This window comes from Branchiostoma lanceolatum, chromosome 4 (assembly GCF_035083965.1).
Source record: "Branchiostoma lanceolatum isolate klBraLanc5 chromosome 4, klBraLanc5.hap2, whole genome shotgun sequence".
In the NCBI taxonomy this organism is placed as follows: domain Eukaryota; kingdom Metazoa; phylum Chordata; class Leptocardii; order Amphioxiformes; family Branchiostomatidae; genus Branchiostoma; species Branchiostoma lanceolatum.
This window is the reverse complement of record NC_089725.1, coordinates 30,318,385-30,340,600: the sequence shown is the minus strand read 5'-3', so window position 1 is coordinate 30,340,600 and position 22,216 is coordinate 30,318,385. Positions and strand designations below refer to the sequence as shown.

General features: G+C 43.4%; 3 protein-coding genes across 13 annotated transcripts in view; 1 reads left to right on the top strand and 2 right to left on the bottom strand.

Annotated features, from left to right (window-relative positions):
• Positions 1-3,599, bottom strand: part of LOC136433974 (serine/threonine-protein kinase PAK 4-like) — a 35,515-nt gene extending 31,916 nt beyond the window's left edge. The window contains exon 1 of one of the 6 annotated variants that reach the window (XM_066426608.1): positions 3,471-3,599. Coding sequence is in view for 5 of the 6 variants with exons in the window: in XM_066426607.1 (XP_066282704.1) it covers positions 2,961-2,975 (15 nt within the window). In the remaining variant the exon portion in view is untranslated. Of the gene's footprint in view, positions 1-1,726; positions 1,835-2,960; positions 3,146-3,470 lie in introns of those variants that run through there. The other 5 variants (XM_066426607.1, XM_066426609.1, XM_066426606.1 and 2 more) reach the window with 5 other exon arrangements.
• Positions 3,600-4,167: 568 nt separating this feature from the next.
• On the bottom strand, positions 4,168-21,170 carry LOC136433973 (zinc finger CCCH domain-containing protein 14-like). 4 transcript variants are annotated; one of them, XM_066426600.1, is made up of 20 exons: positions 21,084-21,170; positions 20,708-20,750; positions 20,153-20,267; positions 19,453-19,520; positions 18,895-19,163; positions 18,272-18,427; positions 17,576-17,659; positions 17,001-17,143; positions 16,530-16,668; positions 15,939-16,092; positions 14,295-14,508; positions 13,933-14,010; positions 12,604-12,742; positions 12,188-12,308; positions 10,890-11,019; positions 9,969-10,120; positions 8,418-8,545; positions 7,171-7,227; positions 6,446-6,549; positions 4,168-6,014 (listed from the first exon to the last, which is right to left on the bottom strand). In XM_066426600.1, the coding sequence occupies exons 1-20, from the start codon at positions 21,120-21,122 to the stop codon at positions 5,957-5,959; spliced, it is 2,391 nt and encodes a 796-aa protein (XP_066282697.1). In that variant the 5' UTR covers positions 21,123-21,170; the 3' UTR covers positions 4,168-5,956. The 4 variants fall into 4 exon arrangements, with proteins under 4 accessions (XP_066282697.1, XP_066282698.1, XP_066282699.1 ...); XM_066426601.1 differs by having other exon boundaries at positions 10,890-11,016; XM_066426602.1 differs by lacking the exon at positions 7,171-7,227.
• Positions 21,170-22,216, top strand: part of LOC136433976 (kynurenine 3-monooxygenase-like) — a 14,021-nt gene continuing 12,974 nt past the window's right edge. For 2 of the 3 annotated variants that reach the window (XM_066426612.1, XM_066426610.1), the window contains exons 1-2: positions 21,170-21,283; positions 21,538-21,736. In XM_066426612.1, coding sequence (XP_066282709.1) covers positions 21,695-21,736 — 42 coding nt within the window. In that variant the 5' untranslated portion in view covers positions 21,170-21,283; positions 21,538-21,694. The remainder of the gene's footprint in view (positions 21,284-21,537; positions 21,737-22,216) is intronic. The other variant, XM_066426611.1, reaches the window with a different exon arrangement.

Genomic DNA, 22,216 nt, shown 5'->3' with positions numbered 1-22,216 from the left:
GCATGCATATTTACAAAGAAAACGATAGAAACTTTCCTTCCCGGACAGGAAACAGCACGCTGTAGGCTTATTAGCATATCACCCACTTCCGTCGCCGGCGACGATTCTTCTTTAGACGAGAAAAACACAGCCACAGGCCCCCCGCTGAACGTCGTGCGACTGGGTCCGAGGTGGTCGCACGACATTTCGAGGATTTCCCGTTTATTGCCGTCGTACGATTGTTTTGATCGTCTTTAGACGGCCAAAAAATACCGTCGCCGGCGACGTCGCCCACGACGATGATCGCACGACTCTAAAATGTCGTAGGTGTAAAGAGGCCCTAACTCCAAGCGATCCAAGGAGCGAACTGGAGCTAGAATAGGACGGATTGCAGGCTAGGCTCCATCTACATTTGGACTCCTAGTCTGGGAACCATCTTTACAATTTTTTTTCAGCCACTGAACGAGCCTGGTTAGAGACTACAGCACAAGGGCTTCACAAATACCAGATGTATGTTAGAGGGTTTTGACAAAGTGTAGTCAGCTGAGACAACCTACAACAGTTCCAGCACAGGGACACCTGACCTTCTGCCAGACAGGGTACAGCACAACAAACATGGTCCTGGACACTGATCAACTGGAAACAACCCAAATACTAGTGGGGGTGGGGAAATGGCACAGACTGGAACAAATAAAAAACTACACACGATTATATTTAGTAAGATAGCCTCAAGTAGACTGCTTGGGATGCTAGAAAAATAGGGATTAGCCAAATAGTGTTGCAAACATGAAACTCCTTGGCTTTGACTCGTCTGGTAAAATTATTCAGCCTATTTCTACTGTTTTTCCAGCAACCTAAGAAGTCTGGTACTGTGGTAGAGTCTACTACTAGTACTAGCGAGATACCCTGGTTCCTTTTTTGCTGCTTGACCCAGTCACTATCATGAAAGGGACACTGAACAGTGACTTTATCAACAGGCAGGAGACCTGTGAGTATTCACAGTCACACAGATCAGATAAGGGCTGCATATGGGCTGGCTCTACCATTGTCCCACTAATGTTTGTACAAAAATAGCAGAATTCTTTCAATTTTCCTACAACCAACGACAACATACAAAAAGAACAACATGTAAGTGAGTTTGCTGGTGACATGATTAGTGTTTAACGGCACACATTTCTTCCTTTCTGTCCAACAGGTTGGGACGGATCATGTCCTGCCGGACAATTGTTCCACGCTGAGGCTTTCCTGTTATTGTTCAAACTAGGTCAACAGAAAGGTCGGTTGGAGTCGACCCTTCTGATAAACTAACAAAAAGCCTGCTGTGATTCGGAGGGGGCTGATTTATAGAAATACCGGCCCACACTTGTGACCTACACATTCTTCCCTGCTCACGGTATATTTTGAGAGCTTACTTCACCACTTGTTGTACGTTTTCAGGAAGTTGGGCCACTCCTAAAACATTCCATTCACACTCACCCAGGAAACTGATTCTTGAATAGAAAATACCAGGAACTTCTCTGCTGAGATCACACAAGCGACAGTAACACCGAAAACAAACAGAGTTACCTGTGATAAAGAGCCTGGAATTCTCACGATAATTTCCGCTTCTACTGAGTCATTCTTTGACAAAGACTGCTGTAACTTGGAAATTTGGGTAGGCCCAGTTCTTTTTGTGTGGGAATTTTACAGTTGAAATCCACCTTCAGTATGAATTCAGTATGATACAGATGAATTTTGAAAGTAATACCTGTTCTCCCGGCATGATTGCGAGCTTCTAAATCCACCGACTCCCAACCGACAAGCCCTTCTGTCTGCTCTGCTAGCCCTAACAGTTGCTTTTACAAGTAGGAGAACCAGACTGAGTGGAACGATTCAAACAGCCATGAATATTCATGATGACAACCACAGCCCCTCAGGTCACAAATCAGCATGACAAACAGATTATAAAGTCTTGTGAAGTTTTTTAGGGTCAGGAAAAAAAAAAAAAAAAGGAAGCTTCCCAGCCTAGTGTCAAAGGAGAAACAGGTGTTTTTACATGAGTTGACGAGCAGGAGGGAGGGAGATATGACACTGTTCATTACACACAATCATCCATATAATAGCAGGGATTACTGGTAAATGGACCCAGGACTGAAGAGGGCTGGAACACACTCTATGGTGGACTACTTCCATGTAGTACTGTGCGGTACTTTACAACCAAGACTCAGTACATTCAGTAGGCTATGAAAAAGACTGTACTATGAATGAGTCAGTTTTCTTAGGTTTTGCACTGTGAATGTTTGTATGTTAGACCGTGGTAAATAGTCGCAGGACTGAAGAGGGCTGGAACACACACTCTATGATGGACTAACTTCCACATTACTGTAGTCTGTACTGTACTGTACTGTACAACCATGACTCAGTAGGCTATGAAAAAGACTGCACTATGAATGAGTCAGTTTTCTTCCGTTTTGCACTAACACTGCACTGTGGATGTTTATAGTTTATAGTCATAGTGGTAAGTTGCTGCATGACTGAAGATGGCTAGAAGTTAGAACACAATCAATATGATGAGCTACTTTCCCAGTACTTTACAACGATGACTCAGTACGCTAAGAAAATGATATATTATGAATATGAGTCAATATTCTACAGCTTGGGACATATCTGCCCTAACACTGCGATGTGAGTGTTTTGTTGTAGTTTAGACAGTGATGGCACAATCTGACACAGCCAAACTCGCTATGACAGACTACTTTGAAGTTCCCCGAATGTCGCTATCTCTGTTCTGCTCCAACCCAGATAGTGCTGGCTGCCCTTATCATGTCCAGAAGGTTCATCTCTGCGCTTCCTGCCCTGTGAACTGTCCATCTAGAGTTTTCTGATCTTCGATTCTGTTTGTGACCTTGGGTTCCGGTCGGTCCCCACTGACACAAGCAAGACAAACTTGGACAGCCATTCCCGTGAAAATAAAACAAGTTCTGACCCTGAATACTAAGTACCTGGTCTGGCCGCATGTTTGTCCCCCTGTCCACCCTTCCTGTAGGTACGTTTGGTGCGATTTTCCGGGACGAATCGAGCACGCACGTCCGAAACGTTCAAATGAAAACAAGAAGGCAGGAAGCGACCAAGACTCCCGGGGTGTCGGGTTACAGCCGTCGCGTGGGACCAACTGACAAGGAGTTTGGTATAGTAAACTGGTAGATCGACCAAAATCCTCACACCACAGCCTCCCTCACGTCGGTACACCTAACGACTGGACTGCACCTTGGCTACGAGTGTGATGGAACGACTCGGGAATTCGCGAGCTGGCGCGAAGTGTGAGTCATCTCCCCCCCTCCCAGCCGTCACGGCTGCCATCTTGACAAAATTTTAAATCTCCCTCGGGCGCCAAAGCGTCCCTCACTTGCCACGAAGTTTCTGCGCCACTACGCCTTGTTCAAGCTGCATGTTTGGACATGGGAGGATTTTCTATCAATTTCGTGCGAGTTTGAGAAGAAAGTTGCACTCACCTTTACGAGAATTGTCGAAAATATGCAAGAAATTCTTCAGGTCGTTGGACCCTACGCCATCTTGAAAGAGTTGTGTACACCCTACATCCGGGACATTGTGGCGACCGCAACAAGGGACCCTGGGACAATCGTGCTGCAGTTATGTCAATTATCGATAGATATCGCTGCTGCACTGCTGCCAACATCGTTTAGGTGTACATCTGGTTGTAACGTTACACACTATATACAACGCAGCTGTGAAGTGATAGTCCGACCTGACAAGTCAATGGCATAAGAAGAACAAGATAATTCTTCCAAACAAAGAAAGTAAAAGGGGAAGCAGGGGAAACTGATTGAATGAGAAAAAAATATTTTACCTGGAGTTTGATGGCCTACAATAAGTTACATTTTATCGTTTAATACCAGTGAAATCTGTATCTCACAAAATACACTCACTTTTATCGGTCTTGAATATCATACACAATATTGATGCATTTCCTATCTAACTTTCTTAGACTTAGATCCTTTGATGTCTTTCCCTCAAAAGATACAAAAAACAAACATGAAGTTAAGAAAAATGTTTCTTTATATAAAAAAAAATGTCCCAAATTATACTTCACCACTGTGTCATTTCTGTTCATATATTGAAATTTTCTTCTTCTTCTTCTTGGCTTGGCTACGTGAACAAGAAGCAAAAAGGATGGCATCACTCATAATGTCACACTTTGTAACAGTTTATTATGAACAATATTTACATGTTTGCTTGGTAAATGGAGGCTTTAGAAGCAGACATGGACTTTTCTCTCTATCGTCTAAAAAAGTTTCCAGTTAGGTGTTACAGAAGTATAGTATGCAACAATTGTAAGATAATGCACTATTTTTCTTTCTCATACTGTTCAACTTCATATATACAGTGTAGTATATAATCAAGTAAGGGGTGTTACACACAAGTTCTCTAGAATAGATCATCAATACAAGGTATGTTGTACATGTAACTGACTGGTTTGAGCCAGGGCTTAATCCTACTCTACTCAAGAGGTGTAGTCACTTCTTTAACTTAAGGCCACACTAATTCAATTTCTTGGTTAACAGATCTTTTTTTTTTTTAATTTAGCACAATAAAAATCATGAAAACAGAAGGCTGGGGTGAAAACTTGCACCTGACCCTGTTCACTCCCTGGAATTGTGTGCACCAAAGTACAAACTTTCCTCTGAGATTCTGTTTTCCTGTTGATTTTCTAATCTAGCATTTTTTTTAAAATTCCGTTAACCAAGAAATTAAAATGGTGTGGCCTTATCCAAACCTTTGGGTACCTGTCCTGAAAAACAGGACAGGTACCATAACGTCCCTACCAAAGGACAGTCATTGTAGCGCATTGCTATCCAGCATGACACTATATAGGGGTGTAGGGGTGACAATCCCTAACCCTGCAATTCAGTAGTGGGATACTCTTTACTGCTAGACACTCCACATAAATGGAAAATCGGTCGTCCTCTGAAGCTGTGAAGCACACTGATGCCTTAACGTAACACCCAATAATGTGCCACAAATCAAATGATACTCTAATACTGAAAACTCAACTCAAATGCTGAACCTATTCATTCTAAGACAGTGAATTGTCCTAACTCTAACAGATATGACATGTCATATAATCAAAAGAGATGTACACGTAGTTCATGGTTAACCCCATCATAGGGAGATGGTTAAAAATGGTGAAAATATGGCTTTAATTCATGAACAGTACTTTTGTTTTGCCCAGCTACAATTCTAACTAAGTAACTTGCAACTTAAAGAGAAGTAAAAATCAAGTTCTGACACAGTTCATGAGAGCCGTCCACAATCCGACAGCGGGGCAGCAGCGTAAAGCTTCTGTCACACACAGACGACCATGGCCTCTCTGCCTTTTCCAGACCATGGTTCGAAAGTGCTGGGCAAGGTCATATGTAATTGGGAGTTGGTCAGCGCGGTTGCCTACTAGTCTAAGCCACATGACTATAAATTTTGAGCCATGCTCTTCTTTGATGCAATCTGCAGAACTGATGAGAACTTTAGCTAGAATAGGATGGATTACAGGCTGCACCCAATCCAGCACCAACCTTGGTTGGGGAGTGTTTGGGAGCATAAGTTGTGGAAAGGTTCTGAATGTGTGACGGGGGCTTTAGGTGGCAGTGGTCTTTAATTTCATCTTTTCGATACAGACTTTGGTATAACCTATGTACTAGTACCTTCTTTCCTTCTTATCTTATATACATGTGCATGTCTTCTATATCCTCTGGTTAACCTTAAAGGGGGTACAAACCAGCATCTAGTCATGGACAAGAAAAATCAATGCCTTCTGTCTTGCTCAAGACTTATAGTGCAAGGATAACAAAATGCCAAAATACTGTTGGCTTCCAAAATACAGTCAGCAAAGTAATAAAACAATATCTCTATGAATAGAGTAAAACATTGCTGTGATGGCTGTGAGTATTTCTTTTAGTGGTTCTTCAGAGTTCTGCTGCAGACATCATGAAGAGAGTGTTGGTATGTGTGTCACCTTACTCTCATCTGCAAACTTCCTCTCACTGAAAGAAGACAAAGTTACATTTTGTTACATTAACCAACAAGATAAAGATGACAGTCAAGCATGATGTACCAGATTACCTGTAGAATGTCAGTAATTTGGTTGATATTACTGTTTGGGAGAAGACAACTACGGTTTGGCTAGCCTAAATGAACTGAATTTCTGTTGGAGTGTTAATCAAAACAAACTTTTAGAATAATCCACTTTGCAAATAAAATTGTTTTCTTAATCTCTCTAGTCATTTCGAAGCTAACACACAGATATAAAAAAAAAATGACATTCTTTCTACATGCAAAATACCTATGCTTAATATAATAAAGTAACAAATGTAGAATGATAACCCAATTCTATCACCCAGAAACAATGCAAAGCAATAATTTCTATTTCACGATACATTTCCACGTCATGTCCCCCTTTCCCTGCAGTACCAACCTGATGTGGCGGGAGGCGCTCCACTTGAATGCAGAGGGTGGTGGCAGGCTGGGGTGTGTGAAGACACAGTCAGGCCTGGTGCAGGATAGTCCGTAGTGACATGCCTTGAAAACAAACAAACAAAAACAAATAAACAAACAGCCCTGAATAAGACAGCATGAACTGCATGCTAAGGTGTCATACAGTCATCATATGCTGGTAAAAATAAAAATTCTTGGGAAAAGTAAAACTTACTCAAAAGACTGCATGATGTATTTCGTGGATAGCATTGTATGGACTTTATATGCATACATACATATAGATATGGGATCATATGTAGAGAGAAAATTACAGACCCGAGACTTCTACAAAAGATTTTGGCACAGACATCGACATTAATAAGACACAGACATTTTCCTTGTTTACTTTTTGCTCCTCCCCATAACTAATTGTCTTACATATTTATAACAGTAAATCTTGAAAATTTTGCCATGCTTTTTGACCCCACCATTGCAAATTCATGACACCATGAATATGCTTTTTTGCTGTATCACTACTGTACAACAGAATTGTTCTGACCATGAATCTAAAACACCACAAAAGAAACCTTCTCCCTCCTACCCCAATATACATGTACAATGTAAAACAACAGCAAAAGTAGATGAATTTACAGCGTTCAGATTGAGGATGGCCAGAAAGGTTTTGGGTACAGACAGCGACACTCAACACAGAGGAAGGCTACTCACTTTACGGTGTGGGTAGTGAGTAGAGAAGGGAAGTCCCCAGCTGCCAGGAGAGGGGAACTGGGGACAGAGCAGACATACGGTACATGTATACGTGTGCGGTGTAGGGGACATGCCAGGGCTGTCTCCAGCTTTGAACTTTTTTCTGTCCCGCTCATTCTTTGGGATCCAATGTCTTAATTTTCGTTGTTGAAAATGTGTAATTTTAAGCCTACAAAGATGCATATTCATCAATTTTATTTGATTTATGTCACAAACTTCCCATTTTTTGGGACGGACAGGGTGACATTTTTTCCCGTCCCAACAAGCAAATTTCCGTCCTGGGACGGAGGGACGAGTCCTGGGACGGAGGGACGGGTCCTGGGACGGAGGGACGGGTCCTGGGACGGAGGGACGGGTCCTGGGACGGAGGGATGGGTCCTGGGACGGAGGGACGGGTCCTGGGACGGAGGGACGGGTCCTGGGACGGAGGGACGGGTCCTGGGACGGAGGGATGGGTCCTGGGACGGGTCCTGGGACGGAGGGACGGGTCCTGGGACGGGTCCTGGGACGGAGGGACGGGTCGTGGAGACAGCCCTGGGACATGCTCGCTCTGTCAGGGCAACTGTACAGCTCTTCAGCAGGGAGAAGGCCCAAAGCTGTACAGGCCCTGACTGATCGAGGATGTAGGGAAAATAGAACCAGACAGAAAAGAAGAGAAAAATTTTTTTTTTGGTTTTGCTTGAGCATCAATAATCTATTGAGAGGAAAAATGTCACGGACAGTACAGTAAAGCCCCTGTCACACATAGCCATCCATGGCCTCCCGACCTAGCCTTAGTCACAGTTAGCGTCATCCTGTTTAATTACAGTGTGCTGAAACTAAACAGGATGACACTCAGGCTACTCCCGGCCTTCTCCAGACCATGGTTTGCAGTTAGTCACAAGCTAGGTCATCTGTGGTTGGAAGTTGGTTGGCAAGGTTGCCCACTACTTTTTAAAAGTCATCTGCACCATGGTACAAGCCATCTATGAATTTTGAAATATCAAAGTCAGGAAAATCATACTTTGTTTGATGTGACCAGAGGAACAAACTGGAGCTGGAACAGGATGGATTACAGGCTACTCCCAACCCAGGCCAACCTTGGTTGGGGAGTACGAGTGGTTGGGAGCAAAGTCGTGGGAAGGTCCTGAATGTGTGACAGGGGCTTAAGACAGCTGTTGTGCCACAGTGAGATCAACAAAGTTTCAGAAAAAGACCGTCAGTCTTACCTTGGGGTGCAGGAAGGTACAGTCTGTCCTGGTGCAGTTGGGGAAGAACCGACAGACCGGCTTGTTCTGCTTGCTGGGTGCCGGCGGGGCCACCGGACTGGGGAATGTGAAGGTGGGCTGGGCCGGACCTGTGGGAAGGTTGGTAAATTACTAACAAACTCTATTGATATTTCTACCGCAAACGCTCTTAAAGGCAACCTAAGCAATATTAGGGCGCTGAAAGTCATATATTCAAAATCAATTTTTTTCTGATTTCTATCCATATTAAGTTTAGATAACACTATACCATCACATATCGACCATCATGGAGCAAAAATGTGATGTCGTTGTGTGGTGGGAACTCATTGAAAATCTGAGCACTTGGAGGCCAGCCATCATTTCAAATCTTCCGAACATGCACGATTCTGACCGATAAGTCCCGAATGCATCCGAAGAAATAATCACATGGCTCAATGTGCTTGGGCATTGTGACGTCACGCGGCCGGAAGTTACCGAAAATTGTCGACAGAACACGGTTACGGCTGGATTCTGGGCTGATTTTTTGGGGGACCCAATAAATAAAATACTCCTTTTGTGGCTTGCTTCTGTGCTATTTTTAAACACCCAGAGTCTGAAATAATGATGCACACGTGCTAATATGGGGAAGCAAATGTCAATTTCAAGCTCACAAAACAGAATTATTTTACCCAGAATATGTCAAGTTTTACCCCCTGAAATCGCTTAGGGCACCTTTCAAGCTTCATTCACAATTGTATGACACCTCGGAACTATCTTAGTAAAAACTTGCCACTTTACACGCGGCAAATCATCCTTTCTTCCTCCATACTCCAGATCTCAGGAGGAAGTGCCATGCCAAAAAGTTTCTTTCCTAGAACTACCTCTCTATGGAACTAGCTTCCTCATGATTGGTAATCCCTGATATGAGTATAACCTTAAAGGTTTTAACAGACACTGTCAATATCACAATCCAATATACATTTTGTAGTTTAACCCAAAACATTTGAGTGGCTTATGAGCCTTGTATGGTGCTTAACTTACTTAAATAGAAAAAAAAAGAAAAATATAAAACAAATCAATTGTAATAATGATCCTGAACAAGGCAGCAGTATGGATGTTGAAAGTTTGATCCATGTATACCTTTAGTGTTGGAAGAAACTTATATAAGCTTTGTACTTTATACAAAGAGCAAAAGTCCCCCCTCTTAGCACAATTGTAATGAAAAGAAGATTAACCTTTGCCGGACATGCGTGGAGGTTACCCGAGCACAGAACGACTAGAATTGCCATGACCTGGAAACCGAAAGGCACTCGTCCGAGAGGACGGCCTAAGGTCACTCTCAGGCGAACACTGCAAAACGACGGGAAGAAGCTGGGATTACATTCACTGGAGGAAATGGCAGTAGCGGCACAAGACCGCAACCTTTGGAGAAGAAGTATCCGAAGCCAAGTTGACCTATGCAACAAAGTTGCGGGAGGATCTAAGGTCTAAGGTAAGGACTATGATTACTACCAACACAGATGAGCTTCCATGATTAATCAAATCCATGCTTACTTGGGTAGTACGGCAAGGCCGCGGCTGCAGGGCTGATCTGCCTCTTGCTGGCGTGAGTGAACGGACAGTCCTTCCGCGAGCACCTGGCGTCGAACTTGCAGTTGGGGTGGATGAACAGACACTTCTCTCCAAACTTACAGTTCGGGAAATTCCTGCCAAACAACAAGGAGTGTAAACATGGCATTGCATAAGGCTACACCAAGTCATTTTTATGGATGACGTCCGCGCGCGCATTGATTTTGGTCTGTTCCCAGAAAAAAAACAAGAAATTCCGCTTCCTGTAACTATGACCAAAGAGTTACGACAGTGCCGCAAATCAATGGGATATGGAAAGAAACAGGACAGGACAACAACTGCTGTTTAACTTCAACTGATTTATTCAAATTATTGCTGTTTTCAGGATGAATAGAATAATTATTAGTTGTTACACTGTGTTCTCTCATTCAATTTATGTCCTAACATGTGTCGTCGACCATTATATTTCAAATCTAGGCATCTTGTTTTTTTCGGCCCTTCTTGTTTTTTTTCGCGCTCTCGCATTAGATTTAGGGTCTCCAAAGGACGTCATCCATAAAAATTACTTGGTGCAGCCTAATAGAAATTTACTGCGTTTTGTGTGCAGTTTTGCTACACTTAATTTTAAGTTTATTTGTTAAACCAGGATCGATAAAACATTTGACCCGTGTTTCAGGTAGTCCGGGGCGTAACATATCAAACATTAACAAAAGCAGCAATATACACTACCTACCTACCTACCTAGTCCCTTGACCTCCGGGTCGTTGGGGGGACAAGGTAGCAGTGAAGATGGAGATCTGTCTCCAGGCTCGTCTATTTCTTGCAGCAGTCAGTCAATATACACTACAACAGCATTTTTCATAACATAAATCATCTACTTTGTACTAAAGCTAGGTGTCGTGTTACCTGCAGGGAGTGTTGGGGTGCATAAAGGGACACTCGTCTCCGTTCTTGCAGGCCGGCCAGAAGTGGCAGCGCTCCGCCTTCTTCTCCACCAGAGCAGCCGCCTCACCAGTTGACACATCCATCTCTTCTGCTGGGGAAATAGATGATAAGGTGAACTTCAACTTGTAAATGTTTGAAGTGGCTTTATCTTCACAGTGACCATTCCATTGTGAAATCATGACACTGCAATCATGCAGTTCAATTGTGTTTTTTGTGTGTTTTTTTTAATCAATTCGTAAGAGCCATCGATTTACAAAGAAAGTCGGCTCAATTGTTACTGTAGCAGCATCTCTTCACCCTAGGTCAGAAATATCAATGCTCGAGACAAGTATTGACTTCACTGACCCATTAGGAGAAGCGGGGGTTACGAAGGCTGCTCGGGAAATTCCCTAACCCATTTAGGCCGGAATGTTTTTGGTCCACTCACACCGGGGCATGCCCCTGCTCTTTTTCGAAAGATGTGGTGGGTTCTTTTACGTGCTCAAGGTGTGACTCTCCTCAAACACGGGACCTCCATTTAACGTCCTATCCGAGGGACGTCCCCAACTCTAGAAGAGCTAGGTACTCATTTACACCTGAGTGAAGTGAGGAAAGCCGTGTAAAGTGCCTTTCCCAAGGGCACAACGTCGGGCGCAAGTTCGGACATGTCTCTGGGCACACTTGGATTAGATCCCGGGCCCTATTGTTTGACAGCCGCGCGCTCTACACTTGCGCCACATGACGCCACATTTGTTACTACAGTAACTATACTACAGAACTGTTTCAGCAGCGAACATGAAACACTGCAAAAACTCATTTCTCCTTCTAGTCCTTCTAGTGCAAAATTCAATCCTCGCAAAAATTTACAGTACATGTACTGTGAAATCTGAAAGTTTCACAGCATCTTTTAATCACATCTAAACAATATTTACTGCCAGAAAAAAGTACAGAATTCCCCAAACACTTAAAGGTTCAGCATGATTACATTCCTTGATCTGAAAACAGACAAAATTAATTGATGTGGCCTAAAACTAAAATCAGATCATCACTTTCTACTGAACACGAGTGTTGACCCAGTGCCTGTAAAATGACATCTATCAGGCATACTGTGAACAGTAGCTCATAATTGTTCTATACGTTTCATTGTATCTTGTATATTATCAACATCCCCAGAGCTAGCCCTTTGTAACAGCCATTGGCTAGTAGAACAGACCTGGCTGTATCTCTCTCAGGGAGGAGAATGGATAAAAACACACACAAAAAAAACTTGACCCACGTACCATCAGAGTCGTCCAAGGTGAAGGTGACCTGCTGCACGTTGCCATGGCTACCACCAGGTAAGATCCGCTGTACCCTGGGAGGAGCCATATTGGGCGACACTCTCATCCTCTTGGAAGGTACCTGAGGTGGCAGGGTGGACTTGTGGTTAGGGTTGTTGACTTAGAATCTAAAGTTTCACATTTATCAAAAAGAGTAGGGGTCCATCCTAGATTGGATCAAACCTTACAGTCTGGTCTTACACAGCTTGCACCTACTGCACAAAACTGATGTGTTAAGTCTAGAGGTGGTCTCAATGTTATGCAAAACAAACTTAATGGTTTGGTCTTGTGCTGCTTGTACCTGAACAGTAACAAAACTGGTGTGTTACAGCTAGAGATGGTTTAACAAACAAACAAACAAACAAACAAAAACAGACCTCTGGTTCAGACGGCCCGCTCCCCTCCCCGGCTTCGTCGTCAGCCTCGTCACCCGAGCTCCCGCGCCCTGGCGGCGGGTCAACGCCGTCCAGCGTCACAATGAACTTGGGACTGGCTGGCCGCTTCTTGGGCAGGTCTCTGATTGGTCAAGGAAAAATGGAGTAAGTACACCAGCAATCATTTCATTGGTAACCTCCATTAACATTAATCCACCGGGTTACATAAATCCACCACATTGAAAAACAGTGGGTTTGACATATCTCTAGTGCAGCACCCCCCAGGTATGCACAGTTTAGATATACAGGTGTGCATTATACTGGGGGACGTAGGGTTGGAGATCTTTTCAGGGTGGCGGAGTTATGTACCCTGGTTGAATTATGTTAGTAGATGTTATATACTGGGCCCTCTTGGAAATTAAATTTTCATAAGTTTTACTGAATGGGCAACCCAGTTGTCTTTAGATGAAATAAATGAATAGATAAAAACATCTACTCGGAAGATCATTAGGCTACACCAATTCTTTTTTGGTTCTCAGATTTAAAAATTGCTATATCATCAACTTGAAAACAGAGTCTGGGCTTTTTTTCTCAGCTTTCTGTTTTCCTCTTGATCGCTTGTTACAATTTTACGTGTATGCTTTATTCCTTACAGCAGAAGATACAGGGTTACATCTGGTATAACTTGAAAACTGACTTGTTCCAACAACATTGATATCTGTGTTATATAAATGTGCCTTTACTGATAACAACAGAGTGAAGGATGATACAAAGAAAAGGACAGGAGTGCCAAGCCATTAGAAAAGACAACAGAACAACTTGTGACAAAAGAAAGTGCTGAGTAGTACCGATAAATCAGGACATTGATGATTTTCTGGCTTTTTTTTAGAAGAGCAAGACTGATTTAATTGCTTGCTTTTCATATAAGTTTAAAGAGATATCATTTGGCAAAACTGCCAAAATGGGAAACAAAAAAACCCTCTGATCTTAAGACAGAGCAAATACAGAACAACAAAACAAAACATTCACAATTTGAAGCCCAGAAAAAATGTAAGCGAACTAATCTCCAAGCAGATTTACTGGTGACAATGGCAGTATCGATGACAGTAGCCAATGGTGGCCAATTGGATACTGCTTTTGCCCTTTGGATGCTGCCATTGCCACCTGTAAATCTGTCTGTAAATCTGTCTGTCTGCAAACCTCCCAATTTTAGTATGTCCCTTTTTTGGGTCACTTTTCATCAAAACCAATAATGTCCCGTAAGCCTCAGTCCTAAACAGGTGTGAAAGTTTACAGACGAAAGTGAGAGTGAAAGACAGAAAAACTATTCACAGTGTCTGTCGGGCGGAAGGCTCTCCGTCCAAGGTGACAGTGAAGATGGGGCTGATGGGGACTGTCTTGGGCGGAGTCCTAGCAAAACAACACACACACACACAGACCTTGGTGTCAGGCAGGTCAATTACTGGGTGCATGCATGTCTGTACTTTTTTTACTTCCTTAGTTTGCAACACGTAAACGATTTGGAAAGTCTTTCCCTTCAATCTCGCATTTCAAATCAGCAAAAAAAGAGACGCAACAATGAATATGGAGAAATATATCAATTAGGGAGGCTACAAGATACTTCTAGGTCGATGACCCCACCCATTCCCAGGTCAGTGACTCCTGTTCATGTAAAGGGCGATGACACCACCCACCTGTCTTGGATGACTCTCCTGGTCTCCATGGCGACCCTGCTGACCACGGGGACGCGGCTGACGGTGGCGGCAGTCTGTCGGCCCGCCACGTGCCACGCGATCGCGACTGAACGCCCGTCGTCAGGCCCGATTCCTTCGTCGTCATCTTCTTGCTCCTTTGTAACGACGTTTCTCCGGTCGCCGGGCGGGGACGCCAGGTCGTGCTCCTGGTAGTCTACACATAGGTGAGGCAATAAGTCAGTGCATGGTTTGAATTGCTCATGCACGAGGTCAAAGGTGAGGGCCCCTAACCTGCAAACAGTTCTTGTTTAGACCATGCCTGATACCATATCAAGGGTTCATCTAAATTGGGAAAGAGGGGCGCTGCGCCCTCTTGTTTCGGCCTAGTGCCCCCTTGTCAAATTCAAATTTAAGCTTAATCCCCAGCATGCAGACTTCCCTCAGTGACAGATTCTCCCTCGCCTGTGTGTGCTCCCTCTTGTTTAATTTTTCTAGAAAAAACCCTGATGTCTGTACATGTTCTTTTAATGTTTTTTTATGGCTCACAGGCCTTCAACTTCGACAATGCATCAAACTGCACATCTGCATTTCAAACAGAGAAACTAGCTATACACTCAGGTAAACAACTGAATACAGGTGGAACATTAATGATCTATAAAAACTATCACTTTGTTTCTATTTTTCTTTCAAGCTTCTGCAGGGGAGGCAACCATTTTAGAATATAGCTTGTTTCCCTATGTTTGACCAGATTCACAGATTAGCTCTAAAGTTTCAGTTTCCTTAAGTTAGGGGTTGCCTGTGGTACCAAGTTAGAACCAACACTGCCTTTACCTTGTTCAATGGAACTGTAAATCTTTGAAATGTTTGCGATGCTTTCGTTTTCATGGTTTTTATGACACCTACATCATAAGGTGGTGTTAAATGGCTTAGTGGCTATTAGGGGTGGATACCGGTTCACTGGACCTGATTCGGACCTGTATAACATCCAAGAACCGAGTCCAAAAAAACTGATAGCCGAAAACCTAAGTCCAAAAAAAAAAAAAATGAACAAAGTACAATTGTATTTTTCCATTTTGTTTGATGAAAAGTGTTTTGAGTCTCCCCTCTGACAAAAAAAGGCATTTAAAATAAGTGCAACATTAAAATATCAAGTACTGGTTTGTCTTGAAAGTCTTCTCACCAAGAAACTTTTGTAGTCATGCATGTCAGTCTTAATTCTCAATTTTTAATATTGGTTTGATAAAACAAAACATGTCAACTAGACAGGATCAGGTCCAAGTTCAGGTCCGGACCTGAACCTAAATCTCTGGACCTAAACCTGGACTTGGACCTTATTAAGCCAAACCGGTATCCACCCATAGTGGCTGTAGATCAACAGGTTACGGGTTTGATCCCTGGCATTTCTGACTAGACGACGTGTCCTTTCTTCATCCCACCTGGTCACCAGGTGTAAATGGGTACCTAACTTCCGTTGGGGAGGTACAAGACGGTGGAAGGAGAGGGGTGGGCTCCGCCTTCCAATAACATGCCTTAGACACAGTGGACAACAACCCACTGCCTCAAAAGGCTATGGGACTACCTTCTACCTTTTCATGATACCAAAAAAAAAGCAGACACTTGTAACAACGTGACTACAACACCTACCCTCCTCCTGGACAGGGCTGGGCTGGATCGTTCTGGAGACCACATTCCGAAAATTTCGGTAACCCCCCATCTGGTGACCTTCGACCCGCACAGTCGGCCTGTAGCTGGTTGGATGGTACTCCATACTGGCAGCCGACCCCACCATGGGGTCATACTGGTGGGGACAGGAACAACATGTTTTAATGCATACAGTTAATTTAACTCTAAGGACACACAAACTTGATTCTATGGATAACAACTAATCTCCAAACAGATGTAGAAAGGTAAAATCATCACGATTCTCAGCCTCAATACATCTGCAATACATATCTGACATGTCCTCTTTGTATGTATGACTGCATGCATGTACATGTACATCTATAGTTGTCTTTCTAAATAAATCCAGCTTTATGCACTACAAATATGTAAGACTTTGAGTATGTGTGTGTGTGTGTGTGTCTTACCTGCATTGGCTGCACCATGACCTCCTGTGTGTGTGTGCATATGTCTGTGTGTGTGTGTGTGTGTGTGTGTGCGTGTGTGTGTTCATGTCTTACCTGCATGGGCTGCACCATGACCTCCTGTGTGTGTGTATGTGTGTTCATGTCTTACCTGCATGGGCTGCACCATGACCTCCTGTGTGTGTGCGTGCTCCTGTCTGCCCCTGGCCTTGCCGGCGGACTGGTTGGCCTCAGAGATGGCCCTCAGCAGCAGGGAGCGGTTTGCCTGTTTGGAGGGAGGCAGGCTGGGTCTGCAGGGAACAAAGAAATTTCAGGATCCGTCAATGAATAATACTACAAGAAGGGTCTGTTTACATCAGAAGCATCTAGGTAGCAATATTTGTTCACTCATACTATAGTCATAGTCATAGATAACTTCTACTGGATAAAACAAGTAGAGCTTACCCTCACTAGAAGCTGGTGTGTGTTATGCAGGTCTACCAGCTATACAGATACTGTCATACAGAATGAATAGGAGAGCTCTCAAGTACATAGGACCTTATAGGTTGTTACACCATGAGCTAGTCTACAAGTTGTGTACTACAAACAAACAAAAAAATAAACACAAACACAAACAGCTCACCTTCTCTCGGGTACCTTCACGGTACTGGCCACCCCCTTCCTGAGGGGTTCCTCCTCCTCTGACTCGTAGTCCGGCGCCGTCGACAGGATCACGGATCCGACAACGGAGGACGGAGTCTTGCGCTTCCTGGCAACAGGGTGGACCTGGTCCAAGGGAGAGAAGAAAATATCATGTTTTTTTCCCCGGAAAATGAATGTTGTGCAACTTGCATTTGCGATGCGTGCCTGCGAAGCTGGTGTGTTACACCGAAGGGCAGTTATACTGGCTATACAGATACATCATGAGATTCTTTTCAAGGACAATGAATGCCATGCACCATGTCATTTTTTTTTTTCTGGAAAATGAAGTTAGTGGACAATACTGATATTGGCGAGGGAGTGAGAACTAAAGCAGCAAAGGGGAGGGAAGGATTTACAAGTAAAAACAGAAGATGGCATACGTCTGTGGCATACGACATTGAATTTTCATCAAGTCTAGTACACTGGATGCCTTCAATATGCACCACTGATTTGCAAAGTACAGGTGGGTGGATTAAATACATGAACTGATAAATAAAAAACTAAATGTTTTTTTACCTGTGAGACATGCTGACTCGACACCTCCCTGCTATGGTGGCTGCTACGACTGGACACTGCAGCAAGCCGGGGCTTCACTGGAGACTGGGAAATACAACAATGTTTGTGATGAACTATTCCTAACACTGTTACTCTGGGCTTATCAATTTATTCACTATAAAACAAGCAAACATGCAATCAAACAAACAGGTACCTGTGGTAGGTACTGTACAGGGGTGTGTAAGTGTAACATACATGTACCTGTGGTAGGTACTGTACAGATGACTGTTTAGCTGCAGGCCTGGCCACTGCTGAAGGTCTGTGTTTGGGAGGGGAGGTGGTGATAGACTGGTACTGTAATGGGGTGTGTGTGTTGGGGGGAGGGGTACTGTGCAGAGGTGTGTAAGTGTAACTAACCTGTGGTAGGTACTGTACAGATGACTGTTTAGCTGCAGGCCTGGCCACGGCTGTGGGTCTGTGTTTGGGAGGAGAGGTGGTGACAGTCTGGTACTGTACTCAGGTGTGTGTGTTGGGGGGAGGGGTACTGTACATAGGTGTGTAAGTGTAACTAACCTGCGGTAGGTACTGTACAGATGACTGTTTTGCTGCAGGCCTTGCCACAGCTGAAGGTCTGTGTTTGGGAGGGGAGGTGGTGACAGTCTGGTACTGTACTGGGGTGTGGTAGGTACTGTACTGGGGTGTGTAAGTGTAACTAACCTGTGGTAGGTACTGTACAGATGACTGTTTAGCTGCAGGCCTTGCCACAGCTGAAGGTCTGTGTTTGGGAGGGGAGGTGGTGACAGTCTGGTACTGTACAGGGGCTGCTGCATGGGGTCTGGACTGTACCACCACAGCGGGGGTGTGCACATGCTCCTGGAACAGAAAGTACCAATTGTGAAGAGTTCTTACAATAGTTGCTGGACCAGGCTAATCTTGCTAAAATCTGTTAAGTCAAGACCTACCCACACAAAGATCCTCAAATCCATTTTTGAATATTCAAATGACACTGCCCCCCCCATACAATGTACATGCGTATTTGCTCCGCAAATGAAGTACCAGGCAACATGAAAGCTCCTGCTGCTTTGGTACTTTCAAAGTGGTCTCATCTCATATCATCTATCCCATAGTATATCTACTGAGTATTTGACTGTCGGGACACCTCATAACATCTAGCAACCAGTTTTTTCTACTTTTCTTGTTTTCCTGTCATAGTATCATGCCTGTCCTTTCTCTGATACATGTCTTATTCCCACTCTTTTCCGTTGCCTCTTTCTTCCTCCCTGAACAGTTCACTACATGATAGTTTTAGCTAGTCCTGATGATTTCATGATCTACAGTACCTCAGTTTCCAGCTCCTCCATCATGTCAGAGTCGTCAGGCTTGATGGAGATGATGGGTTCCGGAGGGGGGACAGCCGGAGGGGGGATCAGCACGGGGGCCTGGGCCACAGGTGCAACAGGTGCAGCGGCCACAGGTGCTGGGTCTGCTGCCAGGTGCTGGGTGGACACAGCAGGTGTCGGGACGCTGGCTACAGCTGGGACCGATGACTTCTGACTGGTCACTGCTGTCATGGCCTTGGCTGAGGTACTCCTACTCACAGCGTCAGACTCTGTACATGAAGAACAGAAAAAATATCTTTGTAGAATAGATCAATGTGATTTTTGTATGGTCTTCTACCTTACACCCCTTTGACACTCCAAAAAAGCATAATGGTAACATGGAAAGATGATAGATACACATATGAAACTTGAGTGTAAAGCACAGGCTACTTTGAACAAAAGGCCAAAATAAAATGCTTAATACAAGAGAATGATCACTTCTTACAGATCAACAGAGTTGATCACATGTAAATGCAGACATTTTCATCAATATATCTTATAGATAATTTGTTTTCTTACCCTGCTGGAACACTGAGTTCACTTCTCCTTCTGTGGCATTCTGTAGCTTACTCAGGACTCCATGCAGCCTGGGAAAAGAAACAGTTTTTATCATTACTTGCACAAGTTTTTGTATCATTTGGCAAATCGTTGGAAAAGCAAACTCTCATACAAGACAACTGGAACCGCCCACCTTAGTGAATGTGAAATGTATAACATATACAAACCACATGCATGCATCCACTACCTTTTTGTCACTGACTGGTGAAAGGAAGTGGATGCTACCTGAAAAGTCTGTTTCCAAAATCTATTCAGTTGCTTGAGTAAGTACACTGTTTTCTTGCGTATCTTATTACCTGGATGTCTAACCTTCATTGACAAACCGCACTTCTTACGGGATCGATTTTATGGAACTTTTACTTCCATCTCTCCAAAACCAGTGACAGAAAGTGTATGTTACAAAGGGCTTTACTACATGAATGTAGGACAACTCAGAACCCAGCAAGACATCATGCCTAGGTAAAGCAGGATGACTTCGAAATGTTTCCGTCAATTGGATGCCTAACACTAACCATAACTTCCTGATTGACTAGGGGCCAAATTCTCGGGGCCATGTTGTCCAGATACCTTAATTCTTCTTGCTATGAAAAAATCTACAGTGTGAAGTAGTAGTCCACTGTATTCTATAGTGTGTGGTAAGGTAGAAATGTTATATTCTGACCATGCAGTGAACTTCTCAGTGTTGTTGGCCAGGAACAGGGAGAGGTCCTCCGTCATCTGGGCCTGGCTCTTCTTGTTGGCCACCATGACCATGATGTAGTCTGGCAGCTCATCGTCTGGGGACGGAACAACAGTTTGTTTGTCTGTCTGTCTCAGTTGTATTGCATCATCAAAGCCATATCATAGGACTTTACTGGAACTCATTGTCAACAAGTACACTCATACAGTATTTAATGAGTAGAAGTAGGGGTATCTATCCTAAGTGTTAGATAATCCCAGCATTCAGATGCATGACGATCTTTTACCCCAACACCTGCTTGGAGATTAGCAAAGCTGAACTGTTTTACTTGTTTCCTTTACATGGCATTTCAATACACCGAAGGGTATTATACTGGCTAAGGGATAGTGCCACTTACAAACAAATTTAGGGAGAAAGACAACACAGCAAGACAAGACCAACAAACATCAGCAAGAAACATCGAGGAACACAATAATGCATGTATTTTCCTCCCCTGATTTTTATAGGGAGTAAATAATTTGTAACAAAACAACTCACCTACGTAGGCTCCCAGGTCCACGAGCTTTGCTTTTATGGCGCTCTGCAGAGAAAAAAACAAAAACATAGGACATGTATATTTTCATTTATTTCACAGTCTCTATCATACACTTAATCATGTCGCATAGGCATCATAACTGAAGTATTGGATGATGTAATTAAAATTCTTTATTTCATAAATTTCGAGTTCATGGAAGCCGGCTTGGGTAGCAAGGGGGAACAAGAGAGATGTAAAATCGTGACCATTTTCTGTGCTACCGAGACTTCAAACTGACTATAAACGATACTGTTACAATCTACAAACCATCTTCAATACCCTTACTCAACCGTACTTGCGATTAACCATTAACATAAAGCAGAATTTGAGCATATTTACCCGGATTTTGTGAGTGATTTCTGTCCCGATTCCTTCCATGTTTCCCCGCGGTGGCTGATGGGTATGACCTCAGGTCAGGGGTTAGAGTTGAAGAGGTCAAAGTGCAGGTTCAACATCGCACTTCGCGCGCATTGTCCGTTTGTTTGGGACTTTGACGTGAATTACCTGCAATCTACACCCTAGGAAAGAGTGAGCTCAAGGTAAACTGTATTCACCAAATCTTTCGATGTAAAATCTCGCAAGAACAACCGCATAGAACTGTGAAAGGGTTACTTTGTGCAGTAATCTCATATGCGTGGCCACATGTGCATCTACTATATGGGTCTGGCAAGATGACTTTTGGCATATCAAGACAATGTTTGTACCTTTATCTTTGATCATTGTCTAGAAAGATAGCTCATATTTTTATGTCTAAGGAAATGAGTTGATACTATCTTATTTGTTTATTGCATAGGCAATTGCCACTGCTGGAGTCAGCCTTCCAAAACTGGTTACCTAACGGTAACGGTGCACCCATACTGTGTTGCGTAAGCAGAATTTGGAAGTAACCCAGATAGAGGGACGTCCGGACTGGGTAACCTCAGCTGCCGAGACATTTCTACACACCAAACATGGAGAAACAGAAGAGTGTTGCCGTGGTTGGGGGAGGACTGGTGAGATGAAAGTTGTTTTTCTTGTGTGTTAACGTTATAAAGTAACCTTATTTGTGGTTACCAAACAATATGCAAAGAAGAGAATTCAAACAAGTGACCGCTTCTCAAAAAGAACCACCTGTCCATTTTTGGTGGTCCTGTATTCTTAATTAACTTTTCCTTAATTGCCACAAGCATTAAGAATTCTGTCTATAGTTACCACCTGTGCACAGAGACCAGATTTTCTTAGTCACCTGAGTGGTCTTCTTATGCAGTTTTGACTGTAGGAGAATGTAGATAGTACAGAATTACAGAATGCCTTTAGTGTTTTTCACAAAATGTGCCAGTCATCTTGCTAAGGACTAAGTGCAACATACATCAAATTACAGTTTTTTTTGTTGTTGTTGTTGAAATTAATCAATATTTGAAATCACCACACCCTAGTCTCTAGAGAGTCTAGTATTGGAATGATAATTTTTATGACTTTGAACCTGTCCTCAG